The sequence below is a fragment of the Pithys albifrons genome, chromosome 4 (genome assembly GCF_047495875.1).
Source record: "Pithys albifrons albifrons isolate INPA30051 chromosome 4, PitAlb_v1, whole genome shotgun sequence".
Taxonomy (NCBI): domain Eukaryota; kingdom Metazoa; phylum Chordata; class Aves; order Passeriformes; family Thamnophilidae; genus Pithys; species Pithys albifrons.
In genome coordinates, this window is record NC_092461.1 from 9,886,189 (window position 1) to 9,910,510 (window position 24,322).

At 38.1% G+C, this 24,322-nt stretch overlaps 1 protein-coding gene across 1 annotated transcript in view; it reads right to left on the minus strand.

Annotated features, from left to right (window-relative positions):
- Nucleotides 1–24,322, minus strand: part of NFX1 (nuclear transcription factor, X-box binding 1) — a 57,010-nt gene that overhangs the window by 23,632 nt on the left and 9,056 nt on the right. The window contains exons 2-17 of the mRNA XM_071553415.1: nt 21,628–22,677; nt 19,031–19,192; nt 15,825–15,902; nt 13,485–13,590; nt 11,755–11,826; nt 9,969–10,108; nt 8,653–8,752; nt 8,297–8,514; nt 7,875–7,972; nt 6,483–6,513; nt 5,303–5,385; nt 4,692–4,800; nt 3,530–3,649; nt 2,549–2,628; nt 1,983–2,213; nt 1,652–1,725 (exon numbers count right to left, since the gene is read on the minus strand). Of these exons, the coding sequence (XP_071409516.1) occupies nt 1,652–1,725; nt 1,983–2,213; nt 2,549–2,628; nt 3,530–3,649; nt 4,692–4,800; nt 5,303–5,385; nt 6,483–6,513; nt 7,875–7,972; nt 8,297–8,514; nt 8,653–8,752; nt 9,969–10,108; nt 11,755–11,826; nt 13,485–13,590; nt 15,825–15,902; nt 19,031–19,192; nt 21,628–22,677 (2,752 nt within the window). The remainder of the gene's footprint in view (nt 1–1,651; nt 1,726–1,982; nt 2,214–2,548; nt 2,629–3,529; nt 3,650–4,691; nt 4,801–5,302; nt 5,386–6,482; nt 6,514–7,874; nt 7,973–8,296; nt 8,515–8,652; nt 8,753–9,968; nt 10,109–11,754; nt 11,827–13,484; nt 13,591–15,824; nt 15,903–19,030; nt 19,193–21,627; nt 22,678–24,322) is intronic.

The window sequence follows — 24,322 nt, forward strand, 5'->3', positions numbered from 1 at the left end:
ACAAAGTCTAGGTAAATGGGACAGCAGATGATACATCATCATCTCTACTGTTCCCCTTCCTGTTCTCTTGGGCATTCTTTCACCAGCATTGACTGACAAAGCTGTTCTCTCATTCCTCTCATGTTTCTGAGAAAACTTGGATACCTCACTAATTTGCTCACCTTTATTGTAGGGGTTTTTTTGTTTATGGTTTCTGTTGGTTTGGTTTGGTGGTAGGAAAAAAGACAAACTTACCTCCACAAAATCATAACATGTTAACCTTTTAGCAGTTTGAACTGCTGGGGTTCTCAAACTTACCTGGCATTACATGCTGCTTCTGTTAACATCATGAGTCAAGAGTAACTTGTCAGCACATATGAGCACATTTACACTAACAGATATTTTTCTTTCCCTGCCTCTTGAGCTCTGATTAGAGAAATAAATACTTATGTGTTCAGCTCACACACACAAGGACTCTCACTGGCCTCCAAAAAGCATTTTCCTTGCATGAATACTTTTGCAGTGCCTGAGCAGCAGAGAAATAACAGCCTTCAAAAATCTGTACTTGTATGTTACCTTATCATTAATGATAAACATGTGTCAAATTAATCTGGTATTTCAAAGTTGAGTCAGTCTTCTGATTTGTATTCATAGTGAGGTAGATCTTAAAAATACCAAGCTCCTGTACGTGTATCTTGCATTCAAATTTAGTATTACCTACAACTGTTCTCAACTGTTTCTGATTAGCACATTTTTCTCCTTGTTTCCATTAGGTGATATTAAGCACCAATACTAAGCCATTGTCTGTCAGATTTTGAATATGACCAGTGTTCAACAGAAACAAAGCAGCATATCCTAGACTGGGCTAGGAGAAAAAAAGACCCTCAGATAGCAGTTCCAAGTACAACAATTGTTAAGCAGCTTTCTTTGAAAGACAGGAAGAATCTCTCTTTGTGCTATCCTATCAACTGGGATGCAGAGCAAAACTCTGATCACATTTCAACTCTCTAATTATTTTTTTTACTCCTTTTCAATCACAGCCTCAGAAAAAGATTTTTTGGATTATTATCATTACCATTTTACTCTATTCATTTCAAAAGTTCCAAAGCCCCAATTTTTAAAATTTTCCTTGTTCATTCACCGCCCTCTCTCATGAGAGAAATAAGTTTAGAAATAGGATCTGCATACAAAACTATGGCAATAAATGGAGTTGGGTAGGACTCAGTTTGGATTTTAAGAACCAAGATTTAGATGCCAAAGCTCTCCAGCCTAAATTGAGCTATTTTAAAATTACTTCAAACCACTCTTTAGCATCCATCATCTATACTGACAAGGATTTGGACAGCAACTCACACATGGATTGCAATCACCTACATTCAGGGACCTGAATGTGGACCTGACAAATTAGTCTGTATTTAATTGCTTCCACAAATGAAAGAGTCAAGCTTTGACACACCCTCATAGTTAGACTAATTAAACAGTAAAAAAAGAAATGTGTTCCAGTACAGCAGAGCTGATATGAAAGCTCAGGGGAACAAAAAAAAAAAAAACCAACCGATGTGTTAAACTACAAAAAAAATGTGAAAAAGTTTGTGATTTAAATACATTTAGTCAAGCCTGAAATTTAATCAAACTGCAAAGTACTAATTAAGAGAATTATTATATTACCAACCTTTGATATGTATTAGATGCTTCTGAACAAATCATACTCTCCTTTCTTCTTCCACATTCACACTGAAGATCAACCTGTACACAAGAGAGTAATTTTTTTAAAGCTTTGTCTTCCTATTGCCACGGAGGAGTGTGAGGGAGGTCCATTTATTCCTTTTCAAAGTCCCACTTGAGTAGATGGTGAACTAAAAGTGATGATTAGTTTCATTTTAAAAAAATGAATATTGTAAGTTTACAGAAGAAATGTCACGCTATCAAACATGTCACAACTGTTACTGTTGATCAAACCACACATTTCACTTGTAACTTTGCAGTTAATTTTGTGTATCTACCTTTGCACTGCAGGAGGTTGTTGGGCAGGGTGAAGAAGGATGACATGGAGCCATACAGGGATGATTACAATACAGCCTTGGAATAATACATGGCTGTTTACACTCTTCATCTATAAGACATTCTCCTTTATGACAGATTCTTTTGCACTTGTGCATTCCACATTTCAGCATCTGATTGCAGCGAAGTCCGCAGGAAATGTCAGTGAGATGACAAGGAATATTACTTCGCAGCTGAAAGAGGGGAGGAAAAAGGTGACAACTAACAGTAAAAATTATTAATGGAAATCTCAAAGTGCTTTTACTGTTCACACTTTCATTTGGCACTGCCCTTGCAAGAACCTTAATACTAAAATGTCTTAGGTGAAAGACTTGAGTTTTGCTTTATACCATAGTTCAATGTAGCAGTTGGTCTGAATGCATATGGAATAAAAGATAAACTTTTCCAATTTAATCACATTAAACTCAAACTCCAGTAACATATTCCCCTCCAAAGAAGCCACAAAACTATAAGCCTACAGTCCTAGAAAATTGTTCATTATTCAAAAATATTAATTGTCCAGACTTACTTCATGCTTGCCCATACACCACTTCTGAGTGAGATAGGTACAGGGTGGACACTTCTCCTCACTGTGACATGAATGGTACACTGCAGCCACAGAGATATAAAAAGCCATAACAGTTTTATTATCATACTTCAACTGAATGTGTGAAAGGAGACAGTAAAGACTATTAAACATGAGTTTGCATTTCAAAACTACACAATTTATGGAAGGATGATGCCTCACTGAAGAATAATGTGCTCTTTAAAAATTATGATAGCAGGTATTCAAGTGAATACTCTTCCATATTTTCTAAATTAAATAGCAGATAATTTTCTAACTTCTGAGTACGGTTATACCATCAGACAGAATTTGTCAGAAAGTGTATCTGACTCAGGCAGTCAGCAATAGGACAAAGGGGTACAGGCTCAAGCTCTGCCAGAGGAAATTTAAGTTGCAGATCAGAAAAAAATTCTTTACACAGAGAGTATTCAGGCATTGGAATAGGCTGCCCAGAGAGGGGGTGGATTCCCCATCCCTGGAGGTTTTTAAAGTGAGATTGACCGTGGCACTGAGTGCCATGATCTGGTAAATGGACTGGAGTTGGACCAAGGGTTGGACTTGATGATCTCAGAGGTCTTTTCCAACCCAATTGATTCTATGATTCTATGCTATTTCTTTTGCCATCAACCAATGTAATTCCAAGGAACACAGAAAATAACTGTTCACTGGATTATCCTACTATTTCAATAGAGCATTTGATCTTTGGAATGAGGCATTTAATGTGTCATGACTATTAATAAAACCAGAAAAGATGCCAATGTTTTCACCAGTGAAAAGTACCACTAGTAGTATTCATTGCAAGCTTTTAGCTGGCTGGCTTTCAAATGTAGACTTTTGGAAATATATTTTCAAACAGACCTATGTACAGTTTTCTACATTTTGATTAAAAGAAACCTAAGTACAAAACAAAAAAGCTCACAAGCCAAACTAGAAGGCCTGACTTACCAGGATGATCACAGTCATGCGGCCTGGTACATGTTTTCTTACACTCTGGTGGCTGAGTGCCACAGGGGACAGGGGGGTAAATCACGGATTCACCACAGTAACAAGTTAGCTCATCAAAACCTGAAAAAAAAAGTCACATACATCCTAATGGCTACATGCATTTGCATGTCTCCTCTATGGGAAATCTTTACATAACATGCAAATGTTTTACTCCAGCTGTTTTTTTTTATATTAAGCACTAATATTTGATATTAATGAATCTATTAGCTTTTGTGGCTTACACAAGAAAACTAGACTATGATGATTTTGTTAGGAATTATTCTTGTTATGTGCTCCCATCATCTGCAGCCAAGTGTCCAGCTGCTGGCACTCAGACCTCTCACACACCTAACAAAGAATGAGATTACACTGAAAGATATTGAACATTAACTATGACCGGATACAGTTGACATGAATCCACCTTGATTCCTCACAAAAAACCTAACAAAATAAATGTTTCCCTGTTGCAGTGAGTTGAACCTGGCTGGATGCCAGGCTGCCACCAAAGCTGTTCTATCCCTCCCCTCCACAAGCAGACAGAGGAGAGAAAATACAATGAAAAGTTCATGACTTGAGACAAGGACTGGGAGAGGTCACTCACTGAATACTGTCACTGGCAAAACAGACTCAATTTGGAGATATTAACTGAATTTATTACTAAGAAAATCAGAGCAGGACAATGAGAATTAAAATAAATCTTCCAAGACATTACTATTTTGATGTGTCAAGAGAAATGTTTGAACACAGAAATATTTATTTCTCTAAAGAGAGGTACAGTCAACATGCACATCATATTCACAGGCTATTAAGAGAGCCTACAAAGCTACTTCAAGCACAGTGAGCTTCACAAGCTCTAGTACCTTTTCTTTTTCAGAATATTTTCATGAAAAGTTGGTCTCCATAAAAATGGAGGTTTTTGACTATATCCACTTGTGTATAATATGAGAGACCCATGCACTACTGCAGCTGAGGCACTTCCAGCTGTGAACAGTATCCTTATACTCATCACCTGCCTCTCTCCTTTTCATCAGTGTGAAATGGATCACATTCTCTGACTCTGACCAGTTAAATTAATATATCTCTATAACAAATAAGAAATAATGTACTCTTGCACATAACTCACTTGTTTGCCAGCATGTTTGACAACTGCCCCGATGACAGGGCTCTTCACATCTGTGAAGCCCACAGTTGAGTTTACGGCCACAAACCAAAGAGCACTTATGTTCTGTGTCCTAGGAGAAGGCAAAAAAGAAAAAGCAGAATTGAACTATAAACCTCACTGGTCCTTTTTTTCTCTCTGAAGTCACAATCTACTAATATATAACACAAAAAATAGCTTAGGCCAGATCTATACAGCTTTTCCATCACTGTATGGATATACAACTTATTATTCTGTTAAGACTTTTGTTGCAGACATAGCTACATCATAGCTTATGCTTCCTCTATTAAGGAATATTCTTTCCCTCTTTCTCTCACTGCATTGATGGAATGCCCCTTTACACTGATTTAACTGCATTTAGGCTGGAATATGGCTTTGCATTCATAACAATACTCATAAAACAAAACTTGCAAAACAAATGCACACACAAACTTTTGGAGGGTACCAATATTGCAAATAGAGAATGAAGATGCACAAAAATGGAAGATACAAAAGCAAAAAAGGCTGTTAACACCACAACCAAAACCAAACACACACCACATCAAACAATTTCATAAAACCACATGTAAACTTACCACACAGCAGACTTCATTACACTTGTGTCGTCCACATGATCTTTTCTTGTTGCATCGCTTGTCACACATGAATGTAATAGCAGCTATTAAAAACAAAAAAAGCCACCCAAAAGTCCTAACTTTTATGTCTTGGCTTATGCTGAGAACAAAAGCTGCAATCACAATATTATGCTAAGGCTGCTGCAGGGCATGGTCTGGAAAAGACATGAGTCTTTTAACAGAGTAAGCCAGCAAACAAACTTTTCAATTAGTTGCTCTCCCCCATTAATTCCCCATGTGAACAATTGCCTTACTTTAAATAAATGCTTATTCAAAAGGACTTTGGGGAGCAGAATACCTGAAGCTAGTTTGTTTCATATTAATCTTCACACCATAAACTAAACAGGATATTGTGATACACTGAAGCACTACAAACATTAAAGATTGATTAAATTGGTAGGGCAGTAAAAGTCAGCTAAAAACAGCTACTGCTGATATCCTCATGAAAGTAGTGCTAACAAAGCACTACTTATTACCATACACAAGTAACAAAAGCAATCACCTCTGGATTTCACAAGAGCAAAGACATAGATAAAAATTCAAATTAGGGAATATGCATATTACTTCCTCATATCTTGTAAATAAGGACCTCGGCATGACAGGGTCCATCAAGTAAAGATTTCACTGAGGGGAATTTGGAGATGCTACATCCAGAATACCCAGAAACATCAAATGGGAACTATTTGCCAAGCTCAGGTGCAAAGATCAGCACACACTGTGAAGCAGAATCAAAGCTTGTATTTCCCCAGAAATTTGGGCAAGAGTAGAGCAAATCTTTGAATCTGAGCTGTGCAGGTTGACCAAAAGATACACAGGATGGAAGAGGGCAACCTATGGAATATGGCAGGTGGCATAAGAAACTGATCAAAACAAAACAGACAGATTGTCTGGAATCTTTGAGACCAAATGTCAATAAGTCTTTTCTTAGTAAAGGACACATTAAGATGTTTATTTTTCAAATCTCTTCCCAAAAATAGCAGTATGAGCACCACCATGACCAAGCAGCAGCAACTTGACAGAGAAGTACGGATAAAAGAAGCAGTACTGATCAGCCAACTCCGTCCATCAAATCTCAAATTACTATGAGCTGTGCATAATTTTAAAAACAATTTCATATTATATATGTATTATAACCTTGTACCTTTATTTCTGAGAAGAGCACATGGGACTTCCTAGGAAACAAACAGGGAGGTTAAAACAGATGAAACATCTAAATTACACTTTTCTAGAAAACACTTGGTCACATGACAGAGAAAGAAGCAGCACACTCAGCTTTCATGTGTATAACACATCTGTATACAAAAGTGAAATAAAAGCTGGAAAAAAATCCTCAGATCTTTTAACATAATATTTTTCCTTAAAAACTCAATACCGATTTAAAAAAATTGTCGTTTCGTATTCTCCACTTAATTCAGCAGATAATGCTGTGAAGTGAGAGAATCAGGTTTGTCCTAAGAAACCAGAAACTTGCATGATGGAAACAAACAGAGATCTCCTAGAGAATAGTTGGCAGCACATAAATTTGTGTTTTGACCAACTATCCAAAAAATGCAAGTCTGATTTGAGTTAAAAAAAAAAGAAAAAGTCAAAACTTATGCTCTAAGAAGTTATAGCTAAAGATCTCAACATAGAAATAAAATGTGATGGATGAAAACAACAATGTCGACATTTGAACCTTCAGTCATCACAATTTTATATTCAGAGCTGTCATTTCTGAGGATCACATTTTTCATGACTGATTTAAATTATCACTGTAGTTCACTCTTAACTGTTTAAGAAGCTTCTTTCTGGTGTCTGAGAAGCTGCATTAATTAAAACCTCACTCCTTTATTTCAGGACTCAACATACAATCTGAAGCCTACTACCCCAAAACTAACAAATGTGAAGGAGAAAGCTGTTCCAACCTGTAGCAAACTCAGTCATTTCTATGCACCTGTAGACTTACATATTCAGAATAATATATTTCAGATCATATATAACAGGTCAAAAAAGTCACCAAAACTTCTCTAATAGTAGCAAAAATTTCAAAGCTATCATTACAGAAAATAACATAGTTTAAAAATATACTAATTATTATATAATAATAGCTGAGAATCTGCAGAGTCACTGTATAAATGTACCAAGAATGGGAATTAGTGAAAACTTCATATTCTTTACAAAAATTTCTACAAGAAATCTTAAGCTATTGCTATGAAGTTTTCATTAGGCTGCTTCTCTCAGTTTACTTTACTCTTGGTAAAACTACCATTTCTTGTGCTACATAAATACTCCAGGACAATATAGAATTTTGCAGACTGCTTACACCAATAGAACTCTGTGCAAAATACTTCAAAACTTGCCTCCCTAGTAAACAGCCTATATTCAATTCACAGTATAATCTACTCAGCACATATCAGTCAGTATTACAACACAAGTTCTTTCAACTAAGTAGAACAGCACCCCTTATGATTCTTGGCTTTCTTTTCCTCAACTACTTCAGCTTTTTCTCCACAGCTTTAAAAACCAACAAAGATTACCTGGTTTATACACTCACCTTTTTTTTGAAGCCACACCTACAATAAATATTTGATGTGTGAGAACATGGTTTGCAGTCTCCTTCGTGGCAAAGGCTTTCACATGTATGAACAAACTCTAGCAAAATGAAAATACAAATATAAGAATAAAAAAATAAATCTGTGAACTAAAACTTCATATTTATCAGGGGCATCACTCGTCATCAAAGATACTAAGCTTATGTGCAGCTGGGTTTTATTTCCAGATTTTAAAGGATCATTAGGAATAATATGATCATAATCTGTAGGCTCTGCAGTGGTTTCTACATTCAGTTTGGTTAAAGGCCAAAAGCACTAATCAAATAATTATTCACTGAAATGAAACATTTAAGGACCACTTTTCTTTGTTTTGTTTTAAACTATGAGACACTTTGGATACTCTGACAGAGAAATTTCTGATTACCATAGCTACCACAAGAAAGAGGTTTGCCACATGTTTTTCCACATGATGGGATAGGATCTGTGCATATTTTCCGTTCAACACATCCCAGTTCCAGTAACTTGCTGAGAGGAGTCTGACCACAGGGACAGCGATACACCACTTGTGGAAGGCGTGGGCAAAGCTGGCAGGGCTGAGGATGGCAGATTTGCTTACAGTTGTGCCTCCCACAATTTAATTTCCTGGTAAAAACCCAAATCAAAGAAATAAAAAATAAAAAGAGAAAAAAATTAAAAGGGGAATTGTCTAAGTATCACGATCACTCAGTGTGAATAAGAAGATCTTTTTCTTTTCAAAAGCCTGAATTATAGTGACCTTACTTGCCACATATATTCTGACATGAGAAACTCCCAAATCCATCGGAGAATTCTTCCTTTGACCCACACAATACTTCTTTAAAGGTGCTTCCACAGTAACACACTGAAAGAAAGTGATATTTCACAGTAAACAACACAAAGAGAATATCAGTGACAAAAAATCTCCAGCAAACATAAAAAGGTAAGAAGTGAAAAATTGTTACAGTCAGTTTTTATTTCAGCAATGGAGGTTTTCTGTCCTACAGAATTTGGAATTCCACCATTATTTGTTTTGATAAAGAGATAAAAACTAAAGGGGAGGCACTATCTGCACATAAAGCTTACTTATTAAAGCAGTATATGTAACAAGTCAATTATTACCTTAAAAGCTGAGAAAACTAACTTGCAATTTTCCATATAAATTGTTCTATGAAAATGTATTTGTATATTGGCACACATATTTGCTCAATTTGGTTTCCATTCAAGTCTAAGTTTGAAGATTTTAACAGAAATCACAAGAAGCTTGTTGAAATACCTCTTCCTATTTTATTTCCTTGTATTGTTTAATTAAATCTTGTAATTATAATAAAAGATTCACTAGGAACTTAGGACAATTCAGGTAAGAAGGTAGTTGGGGGTTGGTCTCTTCTCCCAGGCACTCAGCAATAGGACAAGGGGGCACGGGCTCAAGCTCTGCCAGGGGAAATTTAACTTGGAGATCAGAAAAAAATTCTTTCCAGAGAGAGGAATCAGGCATTGGAATGGCTTGCCCAGAGAGGGCGTGAATTCCCCATCCCTGGAGGTTTTTAAACTGAGATTGGACGTGGCACTGAGTGCCATGATCTGGTAAAGGGACTGGAGTTGGACCAAGGGTTGGACTTGATGATCTGGGAGGTCTTTTCCAACCCAATTCATTCTATGATTCTATGTATCAGTTATTCCAAGCCCTTACTTAAAGCAGCATCGGCAATGAGATCTGACCATATGACTCAGTGTTTTATTCAGTTGGGTCTTGAAAACCTCCAAGGGAAGAGTTTTTCCTTACAATTAGTTGTAACTTTTTAATTTATACTCATTGTCTCTCATCCTTCACACATGTATAGCCTCTGTCTTCTTGATTACTTATTAGCTACTGAAGGGCCTTCTCAAGCAACAGTCCAGTATCACCAGACTGTCCTAATAAGGGACATGCTCCAAGAGCCTCATCATTGTGACAGGATTCCAACAACAGATTTGGGTTTTGTTAAGTAAAAATTGGCACTTGCCTTTTGGTAATGTTTTTTTAACCCTCTTGTTTTCATAGTACATGATGGATATACATAAAGCATTTCAATACTTACCCTGCTGTACTGTTAACTGGCAAGGTGAACACTTTCCTGCATGGCACACTTGGGTACAGCTGTGCTTGCCACAGTTTAAAGTGTTTCCACAAACATTAGAACAGTGAATTTTTGTTGACTGACCACAGCGAACTGAATGACTGCAGAGAAATGACACCACAGTCTGTCAGCGACCTGAACATCTACAGAGTATTTGATAAAAAGGAAAGGGCATTGCCAGTAAAATGCCAAAATCTTTGAAAGGCAGCATAATTTATTCATGAAAGCTGTTAGGAGATAATACCCCTTGTTTTCCCCTGCCTCCCCTCTCCCAGTCCACTAAAACAGGACATTTATCACAGTAGTGAGTCTGCAGATTTTTTCCTGAAGAAAATGGGTGGTATAAAAATGAAGGTGACACTAAAACCTGAACCTGGTGTATGATTCTGCATTGTGCCAGAAAAGCAGGTATTTCTAATACATTTAAACAATCCTAAATCCACTGAGCACAATGAATATAGGGATGTGGGCCTTAACAGTGGGTCAGTAGTCTAGCAAAAGAATGAAGTTTTTAATTAAATTGTCAAAAAATGGGACAAAACAATAAATTCTCCTATCTTTCAACTCTGGTTGGCCCGTACAATGACTATAAAATGTAAATTTGAAATAGTAACATCAAACCATCCTAAAGTCGGAGGTGCCACACCCCCTGATGCTAATACAGGGCATGTGGAACAATGCCATTTTGAAGCAAGTTTTAAGCATCCAATGTAGAACTAGAAAAATCAGCAATATGTTGTAGTAGCTGGGAAAAAAAATAAAGTTTGTTGCATCTATTAACCTTTTAAATGCCAGCAATCGTCAGAAAAACCAAACCAAAAAACCCAAAACGTACAAAAACCCCTGATAAAAACAAAAACTTAACCAACAAGAGAAAAAAGGAGGTGATTTTACTATGTAAAATACAATTCAGTAACCTACGACCAATCCATTTTTCTACTGAAGACAAAGTCCTTTTAACTACAATGCCACAGAAATTGCTGTACCACCTTCTAAAAAATTAAGATTACATTCAAACTCTCCAAAATAACTGTAAAAGTCTCCAAGATCTTTTTTCCAGAGCAAGAATGCTAACACTGAAATTGGGTTTTGTTTGTTTTGGTTCTGTAAACAAGCACAGGCAAACAATTTATGACACAGAATCAGTTCTAGGTTGCCAGAAAAGGGATTCTAAAGACTCAGAGCAACTAATGAGAGATCACAGATTGTACGGATTGTACATTTTGCTGTTGGCAATGACACTGTAGGCATCAAATGTGCAAGGAAAAGACAGTCTTCAAGTCTGAACCACACTACAAAATTCTCTGTACAGTTTCTGAGAAAAGTACATGTTATTTTTGACATTATTATTTCTGGAAGGAAGCAATTCAAGACAGTATTCCATTCAGATAGAAAAGATGGGAACCTTTTTCTACCAATTTCTCTGAGTCTTCTACTAAATTAAATAAATACTAGTATAGAATTTCAAGATCAAATCAACTCACAGACTGCTTGGACAATTCAGCTAACCTATATTATAAATTGACAAGTCTTTGTTATTACTTTTTCTTGAAAAATTAAGTGTTCGAATTTTTTCAAAATAGAAGATTCTCCAAATTATTTTAACGACAAGTAAAAGTTACAGCTCAGAATAAATCTATTCAGTATACATTTAACACACAATAAGAAAAAATAATTTAAAATTTTAATCAACTATTATTTTGTTTTTAAAACTAAACTTTTGTTTGTTTAGTAGAAACATTCTTACCTTGTTTGTCCACATTCACATGATTTTGTCACAAAGGCTGGGCATGAAGGGCAAGGTCCTGGATGGCACAGACTTTTAAAAAGCAAAAAAAGCAATTAACTTTAGCTTTATTACATGCCCAGAGAAACAATCCACTATGACCCAACCCTCAGTACATTGTAAGAACATTGTACAAGACTCCCACACTCCTGCAGAGTAGGAAAGCATTATTAATACACAAAAAATATTAATTATTACAGTTGCATCAGCCTCCAGTGTCTCTAATGCTAAAGGAAAACCAGTATTTCTGCTGCTGTCAAATCCACAGTAACACATTTTCCCTATTAACACATCCCATATTTTGCATTTCACCAGTAGACATACGTCAACTCAACTGTGTTCATCACTGATAACACCCAAAACAATCATCACATGTCCAAACCATTAATACGTTTCTTTCTTCATTGATCTTAGAGAAGTTTTTATCTCTAATCTTTTTATGAATTTCTTCTTTTGAGCTGGTGGCTTTATCTTTGAACTCAGCATTTCTACTGACACCAGTAAGAGGTGTTGCTCCTTGTAATAGTTTAACACAGGCTCTTCCCTGGTAACCAGATGTAACTAGGGAGGGGCTTGTCTCCCAGGTATTCCTCACCCATTTTTTCCCCTCCCACAGGATAAGAAGCAGAGGACAAGCAATTTGGCTCCCTGGGGTTTCCAGTGCAGCTGAAGGGCAGACATCTCCCTGCTACTGCTCAGTCCCTTATCAGAGCCACACAGAAGATCAGGGAAATAGCGTTAGTGAGACCCCCACATGAGAGGAAAAAACCAGGTTTCTTCTAAGAGTGGTGGTGGGATTGTGTTGTACTGGTTTACTCGGTGGGTGGGTGGGGGTGTTCTTCTGTACCCATTGTTTTTTTTTGTTCTGTCTCCTCTTGCCAACCCTGATTTCCCCTTCCCCTTTCCTCTCCCCTTTCCCTATTGTGGGTGCAAATTGTATACAAATAATTGTAGGTATTTAGAGAATACACACACATATATATTGACCTGGCTCAGCTTCTTTCAAGTTTTTTTTTCCCTTTCCTTTTCCCTGCTTCAGGGAGCAGGGAGCAAAGGAAGGGAAAGGGGGGGGCAGCTCGAGCTGGAGGCCAGGACAAAACCAAGACACTCCCTCATCCTGTAAGGTAACACATGGGAGACACACCAAGTCTGCCTCAGTTTTCTTTCTTACCATCAAATGCAATTTCCTTTGAGTGTCATCAATGCCAGTTCTTTAAAAGATTATCAGATCTCCTCTCCTACTTCAAGGAACACTAGTAGATGTTCCCTACCTGAATGTAAGACCTTTGTCGGGTACAGACAAGCCCAGGTTTGTGAAATTGTACTTGACTATCTTGTCTGCTCCCAGCTTCCTTCCCTTGCAAATACAGCAGCTCTCAAGTGGAGCAATTATTATCGGCCAGGACTGACCAGCTCAGACATCCCAGCCAAAAGAAAAACCCCACAAACATTAGAAAACCCCGTAAGCACAGACTACCCAGTTACATGGTAATTACTGAATTCCCCAAGTACAGTCATTAGACAAGTACTAATTAGTATAACAGCTACCACAGTTATATGCTATATAGTTGAATAATTTCATCAGTTTGTTAACAGTTAAGCATATCCTGTAGTCAAAAAAACCCACAAATATGGTCTTCAGAAATTTTCTCTAGATCATTTCAATATTCATATGCTAAACATTTACTTACATGTTACAAAGATGTGGACAGTCCAAACCCTGTCTCTTCTTTCCACAAAGTTCCCCACAGCTATGTGGGATTTCATTTCTATTCCATTCAGGATTGTGCACCTTCCCTAAACCACGACAAAGACAAAAAGGTATTTATTGCTTTGAATACAATACTGAAGTTTTTTTAAAATATAATACTACCAAAGAGAAAAAGCTATAACTGGCAGTAGTCTTCTTTGAAAAATGAAATGACACAGACGTTTATGTTTTCCTGTACTTTCAGTGCTGATGTATACCCAACTTCTTTAAAAGAATGTGCCATTGGAATATCAAACTCCAGGAGATCCTTCCCTTCTGCACACTCAGCCAACAGACACACAGGTAGCTGGTACTTTATATTAAATTCAACTGATAAAATACATGAAAATTCAAAGGCTCCTTTAGTTGGTCAGGCTGCATGGTAGCTGTGAAAATTAAAGGGTTACATTCACTTGCTGCCTCAATGTGGCAGGAAAAAAAATAGAAAGAAGGAAAGAAAGAAAAAAGATACCATTCCCAGAAAATAAGATCTAGCTAGCACGGTGATGGGGAACAGGAAATTAAATGACTTGGTAGATTATAGAAGTCACTTCTCTAAAAAGAAGCAGACTCTGCATTAATCTAAACATTAGAGGTTGACGAAGTTTGATGAATGCAGCAGGAAGCCTTAAACAAGAAGTATGGTAGCTTTGAGTGTTCTGTATTTCAGATAAGCACTAAAACATATTTTAATTAATCTGACATACTGCTATCAAATCTCATAGTCCTAAGTGCATGAGATGATCATTAAGGTTAAGGTTAATTGCCATGGTTAATGCTCTCCTGGCTTTCTGCAAGAGAGGAATTAAATTTACAGCAAATTTGAGCTGCGACAATTTAAAGCAACGAGAAAAAATTTTGGTGGCATAGCTACTTAATTTTACCTCTTTTAGTACACCTTCATATATTCTACAATTAATAAGTTAGGAAAATATGGATAATCGTTACAAATAGCTCTCATTCACCTGAGTTTCAACTGAACTAACTGAATGCCCAGAAAAGTCCCAAAAATCAGAAGCTTCTGTAGAAAAATAAATTAGGAATTTCCTCATGGAATGGTGGGGAAAAAACCCACAACCCACAGTTAACCACACCCAGCACATAGTTAGTATTTTGCAATAAATAGAAGACAGTTTTGCACATGTCCAAATTATGTATCATTAATATAGAACTACCTACAGAAGACTAAACACTTATATTACATCATCATGCTCTGAAAATAATAATCCTGTGGATAATTTAAAGTTCTGACTGTACATTTCCTAAAACACTGAAATGGCCTCAAGCACAATTTCTTCCCTATTCAACAGATGGATGACCTGCCTTCAACACTCTAACTTTCATTTGGTCAAAACATTCATTGTTGATCAATTCATTCTGATAGAATTATTATCCCCATACTTGTAAGATTTCACACATTGTTACATAAAACCTCTGCCTTGGCTGCACTGCACTGTCCCAAGCCAATTCACTGGCACATTTAGATAAAAACAACTACAGATAAAATTGTTTCCTATTTCAGCATGTCTAGTTTCTTTAGGGCAAATTTACTGACACCAAGTTCCTGCCTCAACTTCAGAGCATTTTGTTTTATAGAAAGTGAGGTGAAACCTTTCAGTCATTGTAACTTAAGGAAGGGAAAGCTACGTGAAATCAACACACATTTCAGGAATGTAAATCCCTAACAGAAGTTACCTACATCTATGCAATTAAGTAACATAATTCATTTATCTCTTTATGTCACATATTTATGGGTTAGTGAATGCTATACTCATGTCATTTACCTTTTCTGTTAAACACATATCTATATAGAAGTCAGAAATATTGAGTATTTTTTCCTATTTAACCTGTATGTGTTCCTGAACAACACAAATGACAAAAGTGCTAAATCAATTTAAAGGTTTAGGCAGTTGTATGCTTGAGTTGTGTATTGTTTTGGTGTATCTTGCCACAAAGAAAGACATAACAAATGCAGGTTATTTCATTCCTTCTGCAGAAGGAAACCTTCAAGATACTAGCCCTGATCTATCATCATTCCATAAAAATCACTACTTTTACATAGTAATATGAAACTATTTATCACTTCTGATTTAGTATTTTTTCTTTTTATTTTTAAGGCAGCATATGTGTGATTCTCTGTGCACTCATCTGCCAATGTCAATAGAACTTGTTTTAAAAGTAAAATTTCAGGCATGTAAGCAAACAAGCATCAATTCTGAAATCCATATTAAAAAACAAAATCAAAATTACAAAACTGTTTTTCTTTACAAAAGAAACTCACCACAGAAACAAGTGTAAGTTTTAGGAACTTGCATAGAAGCATTCTGGCAAGCTGGACATCTCCAACCACTATTGCCATCTGTAGATAAAAAAATAAAAGATAAAAACAACTTGTAAGTAAAGGAGCTAATATGCAAACCTAGAATAAGTGATTTCGCCTTCTTTCTTACCACAGCTGCAAACAAACTAAAGTTTTCCATTTACACAGAAGTGATGAGAAAGCAGGTTAATAAAAATGCAATTTATATAGTATCAACATCCACACAACAGTGGTACTTCATTTGACCAGGCTCCAGCTCTTTATAGAAGCAAAATCAAATATTAAAATTCCACTTTTTCTCTTATCATATGCCCTGTTACCAGACATACTGCTAGAATATAGAGTCGTCACCATATTTAAAGATGTAAGAAACAAAGAGTGGGAAATCGGTGAGAAATAAAAATATAATTACCAAGTCTAAAGCACCACCTGTATTTCCATTTTCATTATCCTCTCATGAGTTTAAGTGTCTTGTAGAAGACCAATTTATTGCTGCTTCATGTCCAGAATAAATCAGAGTTATATAAATCAGAATAATCTACTTTATTAATTTAAAGTTGATAATATCTAGATACTGACTAGGACATTATGCTTCAAGTTGGTATTTTATTAAATAATAGTTTTCTTGCTTCTGTGCACCAGAAGGGAGCTGGTCAGCAGTAAAGGAAGAACTTCAGTGTAAGGAAAGTGACATTAATGCAGATGTTTTCCAAATTCATCTGGCTATGAAGAATACGAATGTGAGAACACCACTGAACACAAAGAGGGGCAGAGAGAAGAGAGATGTATGTTTTTATATTTGTATGTAGATATTAAAAAACTAAATTAACTGGTTAGCACTTTCTGTTGTTTTTCAAAAGCTGTGAAGGTAAGTCTACCTTGAAAGGCTCAGGAGGCCAGTAGGCAGCTTCTCCTACCAACAACTCCCCCTGAACAGGATGCCTGGTCCTCTACAAGCAACAGTTTGAGTAAAATTGGAACCTTTTACCAAGTAAAACAGCCTTTCAAGATATATTTTGTTCTTCTTCGTATTTGATTATCCTTTGCTCCTCTAAGATGTAAGTATATTCATTTGGGTCCACCCACAGGGAACATGCAAAGTTACCTTCCTCCAAAATTAGAATGAATAAAAGTTTTCTTCCAGGATTCGGATGCAATTCCAGGAGTAGAGAATGATAGTAGGATGACTCCTGACATCCACATTTGTAAGGAGTGATCCTGTAAACACTCCTTACAAATCCTGATTACTGAAGAAAGTGAGAAGGAAGATGACCCTACAGAAAGAATAACCCACTTTCTTGAATCTTTTCATAAACAGAAGTAAGGTAGGCAGAATTCCAACCAAAGACACCAAAGAGCAGTTGTCTAAGCAAAATTAACACACCTCATTCCCTTTTATAAGAAACTGTTCCAGTATTTTCTAGGGTATGATGTGTTAATCAGCACAGGTTATAAAGGAGAGCTGTACACTCCCCGTTTCCCTCCCAAGCAGGGTTCTGTTGCACAGGGTCCCCACATTTGATGAGCACTGGTGTTCCAGGGCTCCTGCCATGATTTCATTAATGCCAAAGCTTTCCCTTGCCTTGTCCCCAAAGGACCTAAGGGACCAGTTCTACTGAGGCCACTGCCTTTAACTTCAGTTAATGATTAGCTCTAGTTCTGTCATACACAGGATACAGTAACACTTTTAGTCCACAAATGCTTAGAAGAAAAGCAAATGGCCAAAAGATACTGCTGTTTGAAAAGCTGCCAAGATTCAAGCACTTCAGGTCACTGCCTTGGCAGATAAAACCCCTTAGGAAAGCAGCTACTCTTTTGTCAAGCAAAAAGCTGTTTCAGGGAGATAAATCAGCTCCAAAGAAGGTGAGAAAAAAACAGCCAAGAGATTCTCAACAGCCACTGCCAGTTTGGCTTAGGATCTCAGTCTTACCCAAAATTCTGTTCTCTTCTCTAAAATTCTGATACCTTTGTTTCACACCCTGTGCTGATATTTTTAACTTCCTACTGTCAGCATGAAGTATGACCAGCCCTACCCAGAAGTCTGACTATGCATCTTCACAAATACAAGAACTCAGCAAACCAATCCTTTCTGCAAGAGATTTACAGTCTGTAAGAACTTCTGTTAAACACTTGAAAGTAGCTGACAGATTGTATTTTGCACGTTTGCCCAGAGAGATAAAGAAAGACACATGAAGAATGGCAAATACTAAAGAAGGAGAAAAAATTAAGCCTGCTTCACAATTAACAGAGTGTGTCTACATCACATAACTGAACTAAGCAGAGAGACTGCAATTCAACCTTACCAAAGCATTCAAAGGGCATAAGGTACTGATTTCAGAGTTTCAAGAAGTGATATGGTACAAAGGTGATCATACACTTCAGAATGGCTATAAACCCCTGTTTGAATCTGTTACGTTTTTTTCCCATTACACTTTCAAAGCAGCAGTTCTAATAAAATCCATTGTTTTATCAGTTATTTAACATCATTTCTCTTTACTCCTACCAACAGATTCCTTTAACAATGAACCTGAGTGCCCGGCCTCAGAGGCTGGTCACAGTGTTGGTTACCTTAAACAATATTTCTAAGTAGTTTTCCAATACAAGAAACACATGAACTTGGCTATTAGATATATTTGAGAGAAAAATTATTCATAAATGTATGTTTGAGAAGATAGATAGATTAGATAGATAGATAGATAGATAGATAGATAGATAGATAGATAGATAGATAGATAGATAGATAGATAGATAGATAGATAGCCACACTTCATGAACGAAGATTTGGGAAGGGCTCTCCCCACGTGCCCTTCCAGCCTGCATAGTGGATTTTTTAGGTGAGGCACAGCGTGTGCAGAACTGTCCTCACCGTTTAAGTCCCAAGTTCCATCTGCCACGGCTGAGCGAGCTTGGACAGTGACAGTGAAGTCCTCAGGACTGTCACAGCACCTGGTACTAACCAGGGCTGACCCTGCTGAGCATCCGAGATCTGACAGGATTGGATGGCAGGGAGGCTTGAACTGCCAGGGGATGGTCCCCACTGAGACTCGAACTCAGGTCCTTGGGATTCAGAGTCTGGAGTGCTCTCCACTACACCATGGGACCGCCTGTTTGAGACTATAGATTATATATAATAGCTAAGTACAGCATAAATTTGAGAAAACACCAACCTTCTGCTTGTGAAGCTGGTGATCGTGCCCACTTCTTAATGCAGTTCAGGTGGAATACATGGTAACAATTCTGACAGCTCCACACCGGGGCCACAATGCGGACCACCTCACAGCACACCATGCACTCGTACTTCTCTGTGGTCAGCTGCTCAATCAGTGACCCTGCAAATGAAATACATGGGCATAAAACATCAGTAGGCTGAAAAAGAAAATTCAAATTACATTCCAAGATTTCATTTAAATTGTATGGCCAGACTGCAAATGAAGATTTGGGAAGGGCTCTCCCCATATGCCCTTCCAGCCTGCGCAGTGGATGTTTTAGATGAGGCACAGCGTGCACAGAACTGGCCCCACCGTTTAAGTCCTAAGGTCCATCTGCCACGGCCGAGCGAGTTTGGACAGTGACAGTGAAGTCCTCAGGACTGTCACAGCACCCGGTACTAACCGGGGCTGACCCTGCTGAGCATCCGAGATCTGACGGGATGGGATGGCAGGGAGGCTTGAACTGCCAGGGGACGGTCCCACTGAGACTCGAACTCAGGTCCTTGGGATTCGGAGTCCAGAGTGTTCTCCTTTACACCATGGACCGCCCTATTTAAATTGTAACAAAACTTATTTTAGCTGTGTGGCTATAAATAAGATACTAGTTTATTCCTGTAAGATTTCAGTTTGATACTTTGTATACATTTCTTTAGTTTCAGAGCCTGAAGAAAGAGAACTGGATTCCCATAAAAGTGACAACAAAAACTTCTTGTTGATGAACCGCAATCCTTCTGATCATACAAATTAGTTAATAGTTTTAAGACTGGCAGAAGTTAGATATTTTACTCATCACTTTCTATAGGAAATTTCTCTTTGTGCAAACTTTAAATCAAAAAGATGAAAGCTCTTAGCTGCAGAAATTTCAGGCAAAATTAAATTTAATTCCTATTCCCCAGTATTCCTGGGGGATCACACAACAAACATGAACAGTGAAGTGCCTGTTTTATGGGGGAAAAGCCCTTTTTAAACTGAGTATTTCAGTAGTGGAACTACTGGGAAACAACAAAGTACAGGGTCTTTTGAGTCATATGAAGGAATGCAAAAAAGTGCTTTGAAAATACAGAAAGAATTCCACATGAATGTCATAACAGCCTGAAAACAGCTGTGTAACCATAACAAAGACACCACATACCTTCATCTCTGTCAGCTTAATTCTCCCATCAGGGGAAGGCTACCAAGAACACCTTAGAAATGCCCACAGAATTTTAAAATAACTTAATTACAAGTGTAATGTAAAAATGCACTATTTTTAGACTGTGACAGTACAAGGAAAGTTCAGATTCATAATGAAGGAAATAAAAAATTAAAACAACAGAAGAAAATTACTATCAATTCACTGTTTCCAAAAGAGCTTCCAAATAACCATGCAAAGAAAGACTGCCATTTTGGAGGGGGAAGTTCCTTAAGTTCTCTGTAAAAGATCACTACGTCTCTTCCTGCTTATTGTATACGATGTTTTCCATTTAATAATAATGCTGGTGTGAAAGACTGAGATGTCTTTAATTTTATAATTCAAGTAGAAACCAGGAGCACAGAAGTTAATGTATTTAAGTTTGAAAGGATCAAGGAAGATCTTGATCCTTGAGCTTCTCCTAAGGGAACAAAATTTCTGACTAGAGTTACCTTGTGATTCCCAATTATGCTACAACTTCCTCAGGTCTCAAATAGAATTGATGCTGAGAAGCGAAATCTTCAATAGATTTGATACCACATTCTATCCATTTCTGTCATTCTGGGCTGCAGAAGATATGGTTGACATGCTTTGTAAAAAACCAAAATAATGTAATTCTTAGTGTTTCTCCTTATTGCCTCAGAACACTTACACTTATTACCATTGAAGTGCACGCTTAAGCTTATGTAAAACAGAAAGAAAAAGCTACTTAGGTTTCTGTTGAAACAGAAACACTATTTAGTGTTTCTAATAGCACTGAAGAGATTCAGCTGATTTCCATTTAGAGTTTTCAGTCACTAGTGGTATGAGTTGGCAGAAAATTCACTCAGTCAAAACCCCTGAGTCTGCTCTACACTGTGAACAGCACATGTTCCTGTTCTCAAACTTCCAAAATTAGTATCTAGAGATTGTCTCTATTTCTAATTACCTTTTGATACGACCACTGCAGAAAAAAAGCACAAAATTCAGTTAGGAGCAGAACACAGTTTCTCTGCCTGGCATTTTTCTATTTCTACCTATAACATGAGAAAACTTACTCTGCAAAAATCAGTTTAACATTGTCCTTCTCAAGTCCCATTGCTGAGAATGCTCAGAATTTTACTCCAACAACACAAAGGTTTTAACATGGTGCCTGACCAGGTTGCCATTTATAGTTTCACAATGAAACAGAAAAAACTTTAAACAAAAATCTGTGCTTCCTTAGTAAACTCATAGAACAAGTCCTCTTTCAGAAACCATGCATCTACATTTAATTATACCTTCTGAAACCAGTACCAATCTAATGTGAAATCACAAACCTCTTCAGCTACTCAAGGCAGTAGCTGAAGAGTTTAAATTATTTAAGATTTTAATACAGGAATACAAGACCGTCTACAAAACTTACCTGTATGAGTTTCTTTGTTTTTTGGTACATCGCTTTGCTTTTTCCAGTACTGGGTCCAGCTAAAATGAAGTGCAGGTGCCTGATCCCCCTTTAGCAGGAACTTCCTTCCATTGGGTCTGACAGACTCAGACAGTGGATGCCTGACTTCACTGGTCAAGTTCTCATCATTTTTGTGAACAGGGAGTTCTTTCTTCCTTTCATTTTTATCTTTTGGAATATATGCAAGAGAAGACTTCTTACCTACTTTTGTATTTTTACTACGGTGAGAATCATGTCTTTTCTGACTCTCCTTTTCTACCGGGGGTTTATTCCACACAGGCTTCCGGGGATATCTTTTGTTTACATAATTGTAGCCTTTCTGCTCATCCCCACTACCAACAGGTGCATCACAGAATGCCTTTCCAACAGATGATTCTGAGGAGTCAGAATGTGTCAAATCCAAGGATGTAACATTTTCAAACAGCTCTGCTTTCTGTTTAGAGCTCACTCTCTTTTCACGGTCATGCACTTGCTTTCCCTTCTCCCTGAAAGCTCTCCCAGATGGATGCATCAGGTGTGTTTTCTTTGGCTTTGCTCCTCTGCTGTCTGCAGTAGGTACCTCCCTGTCACTCTCTGAGGAGAGAAAATCATTGTATCCTCTAGGAGGTACTCTTCTACCAGGTACTATTGCAATATCTGATATTCCTGGACCTGCAGCAGCATCAGCAGTGCTTTGCCTTATCTTATTTCTAGCACATGCACTGTCGTTTCTTGATCTGTGCAGTCTCTGGCTTGGCAAGTTGCGATTCTTCAAACTTTTACTGGTACTAAAATACTGATGGAAGTCTTCAGAATTCCCATACTGACTTTCTGGATTACAAAAGCTGTGATGCTTTGTGGAAGAGCTTTCGTAATCTGTACTTCTTTCAGAAGACAGACTAGGAAATGATAGATTACTTCTATTCTGATGACTGCTAGAGTCTTTCCTATCTTTATTGACCCAGTTTATATCTGTAGGTTGTCTTTCTCCAGGAAGGGAATCAGCAGCATCAGGATTGAAATTCAAGGTACCTAAAAATAAAAAAATAAAACCAAATGTATAAAATTACTAAAGACACCATTCTACATACAGGCATATTTAACAGCAGAGGAACCACCCAGGACAGCTTCGCAAAATTATTTTTCTCATATGAGGCCATCAACATGAACCACGCTTTTCCTTCAGAGGTCTTTCGTAATTTCTATCTCTAGATAAAAGAAAGAGGTGCACATAAGAAATCCTGTGCTGCTCAGTCTCCTGTAACACTGTGCCAGTAGAGCCTGCCTACAACAGAAATTATTAGATGAGTATCAGGGACAGTTTAACAGGCTGTGGCAGATTGGTTAAGTCTTACACAGGTATGTGAAAAAGAGAAGAGGTCTCTAAAGTCTTATGGAGGTCGTGCCCATTTTACAGGTTGGGGAGGTATCAAAGTATCAAAAATAGCATGGCCAGCAGGACCAGGGCACTGATCCTTCCCCTGTACTCTGCACTGGTGAGGCCACACCTTGAGTGTTGTGTTCAGTTCTGGGGCCATCAATTCAAGAAAGATATTGAGGGGCTGGACAAGGTCCAGAGAAGAGCAACAAGGCTGGTGAACGGACTGGAGAACAAGGCCTGTGGGGAGAGGCTGAGGGAGCTGGGGGTGTTTAGCCTGGAGAAGAGGAGGCTCAGAGGTGACCTTATCACTGTCTAGAACTACCTGAAGGGAAGTTCTAGCCAGGTGGGGGTTGGTCTCTTCTCCCAGGCACTCAGCAACAGGACAAGGGGGCACGGGCTCAAGCTCTGCCAGGGGAAATTTAACTTGGAGATCAGAAAAAAATTCTTTCCAGAGAGAGTAATCAGGCATTGGAATGGGCTGCCCAGAGAGGGGGTGGATTCCCCATCCCTGGAGGTTTTTAAAGTGAGATTGAATGTGGCACTGAGTGCCATGATCTGGTAAAGGGACTGGAGTTGAACCAAGGGTTGGACTTGATGATCTCGGAGGTCTTTTCCAACCCAATTAATGCCATGATTCTATGAGGTTACCCCTCGTGGCAGGGTAGGGTGCAGTTTACTTCAGGTTCACGAGAATTCAAAGAAATAATCAAGTGCTAAGGCTAAGACAGACCAAGAGACTCTCCTGAAGCCTAACGCTATCCAGGTCTCTCAAGTGCTGTCACAGGTTTAAAATCGTCTCTTGTAATTCTGCCACAGCCCCCCTGGGGGGGGGGGGAGACGGTCCCGGCACCACAACCTGCCCTGGCTGGGCAGGGGCGGGGGCGGCGCTTTGGGGTGTTGGGCACGGGAGATGAAAACAGGAAAGCCCTGCAGGAGCTGGAGGGGTATGAGGGCCCCTGCCACTCGTGTACTGTCTCTGCTCCCAGCTCTGCTCCCGACAAGGAGTTGCCTCCTCCCCGTCCTTTCCAGTCATCCCCTGCACCAGGGTCGGTCCCCATCGCTGCCAGCCAAGCCCCCCCGGAGCCCTTTTTTCTACTTCATTCCTCTTGAGTCTCAGTCTATTTTTTTTAAATTTATGTTAAATCTGGGGAAAGAGAGCTCTCTCTTCTATCTAAGGTTCTGTTTCCCTGGCAACACTGTCTTAAAACCAAGACAATTACCTACTATCTCAACTTTTCAATAAAGAGTGTGGAAATCAACATTTTGAAGAGAAGAATAAAGCAAAACATCCCAAAG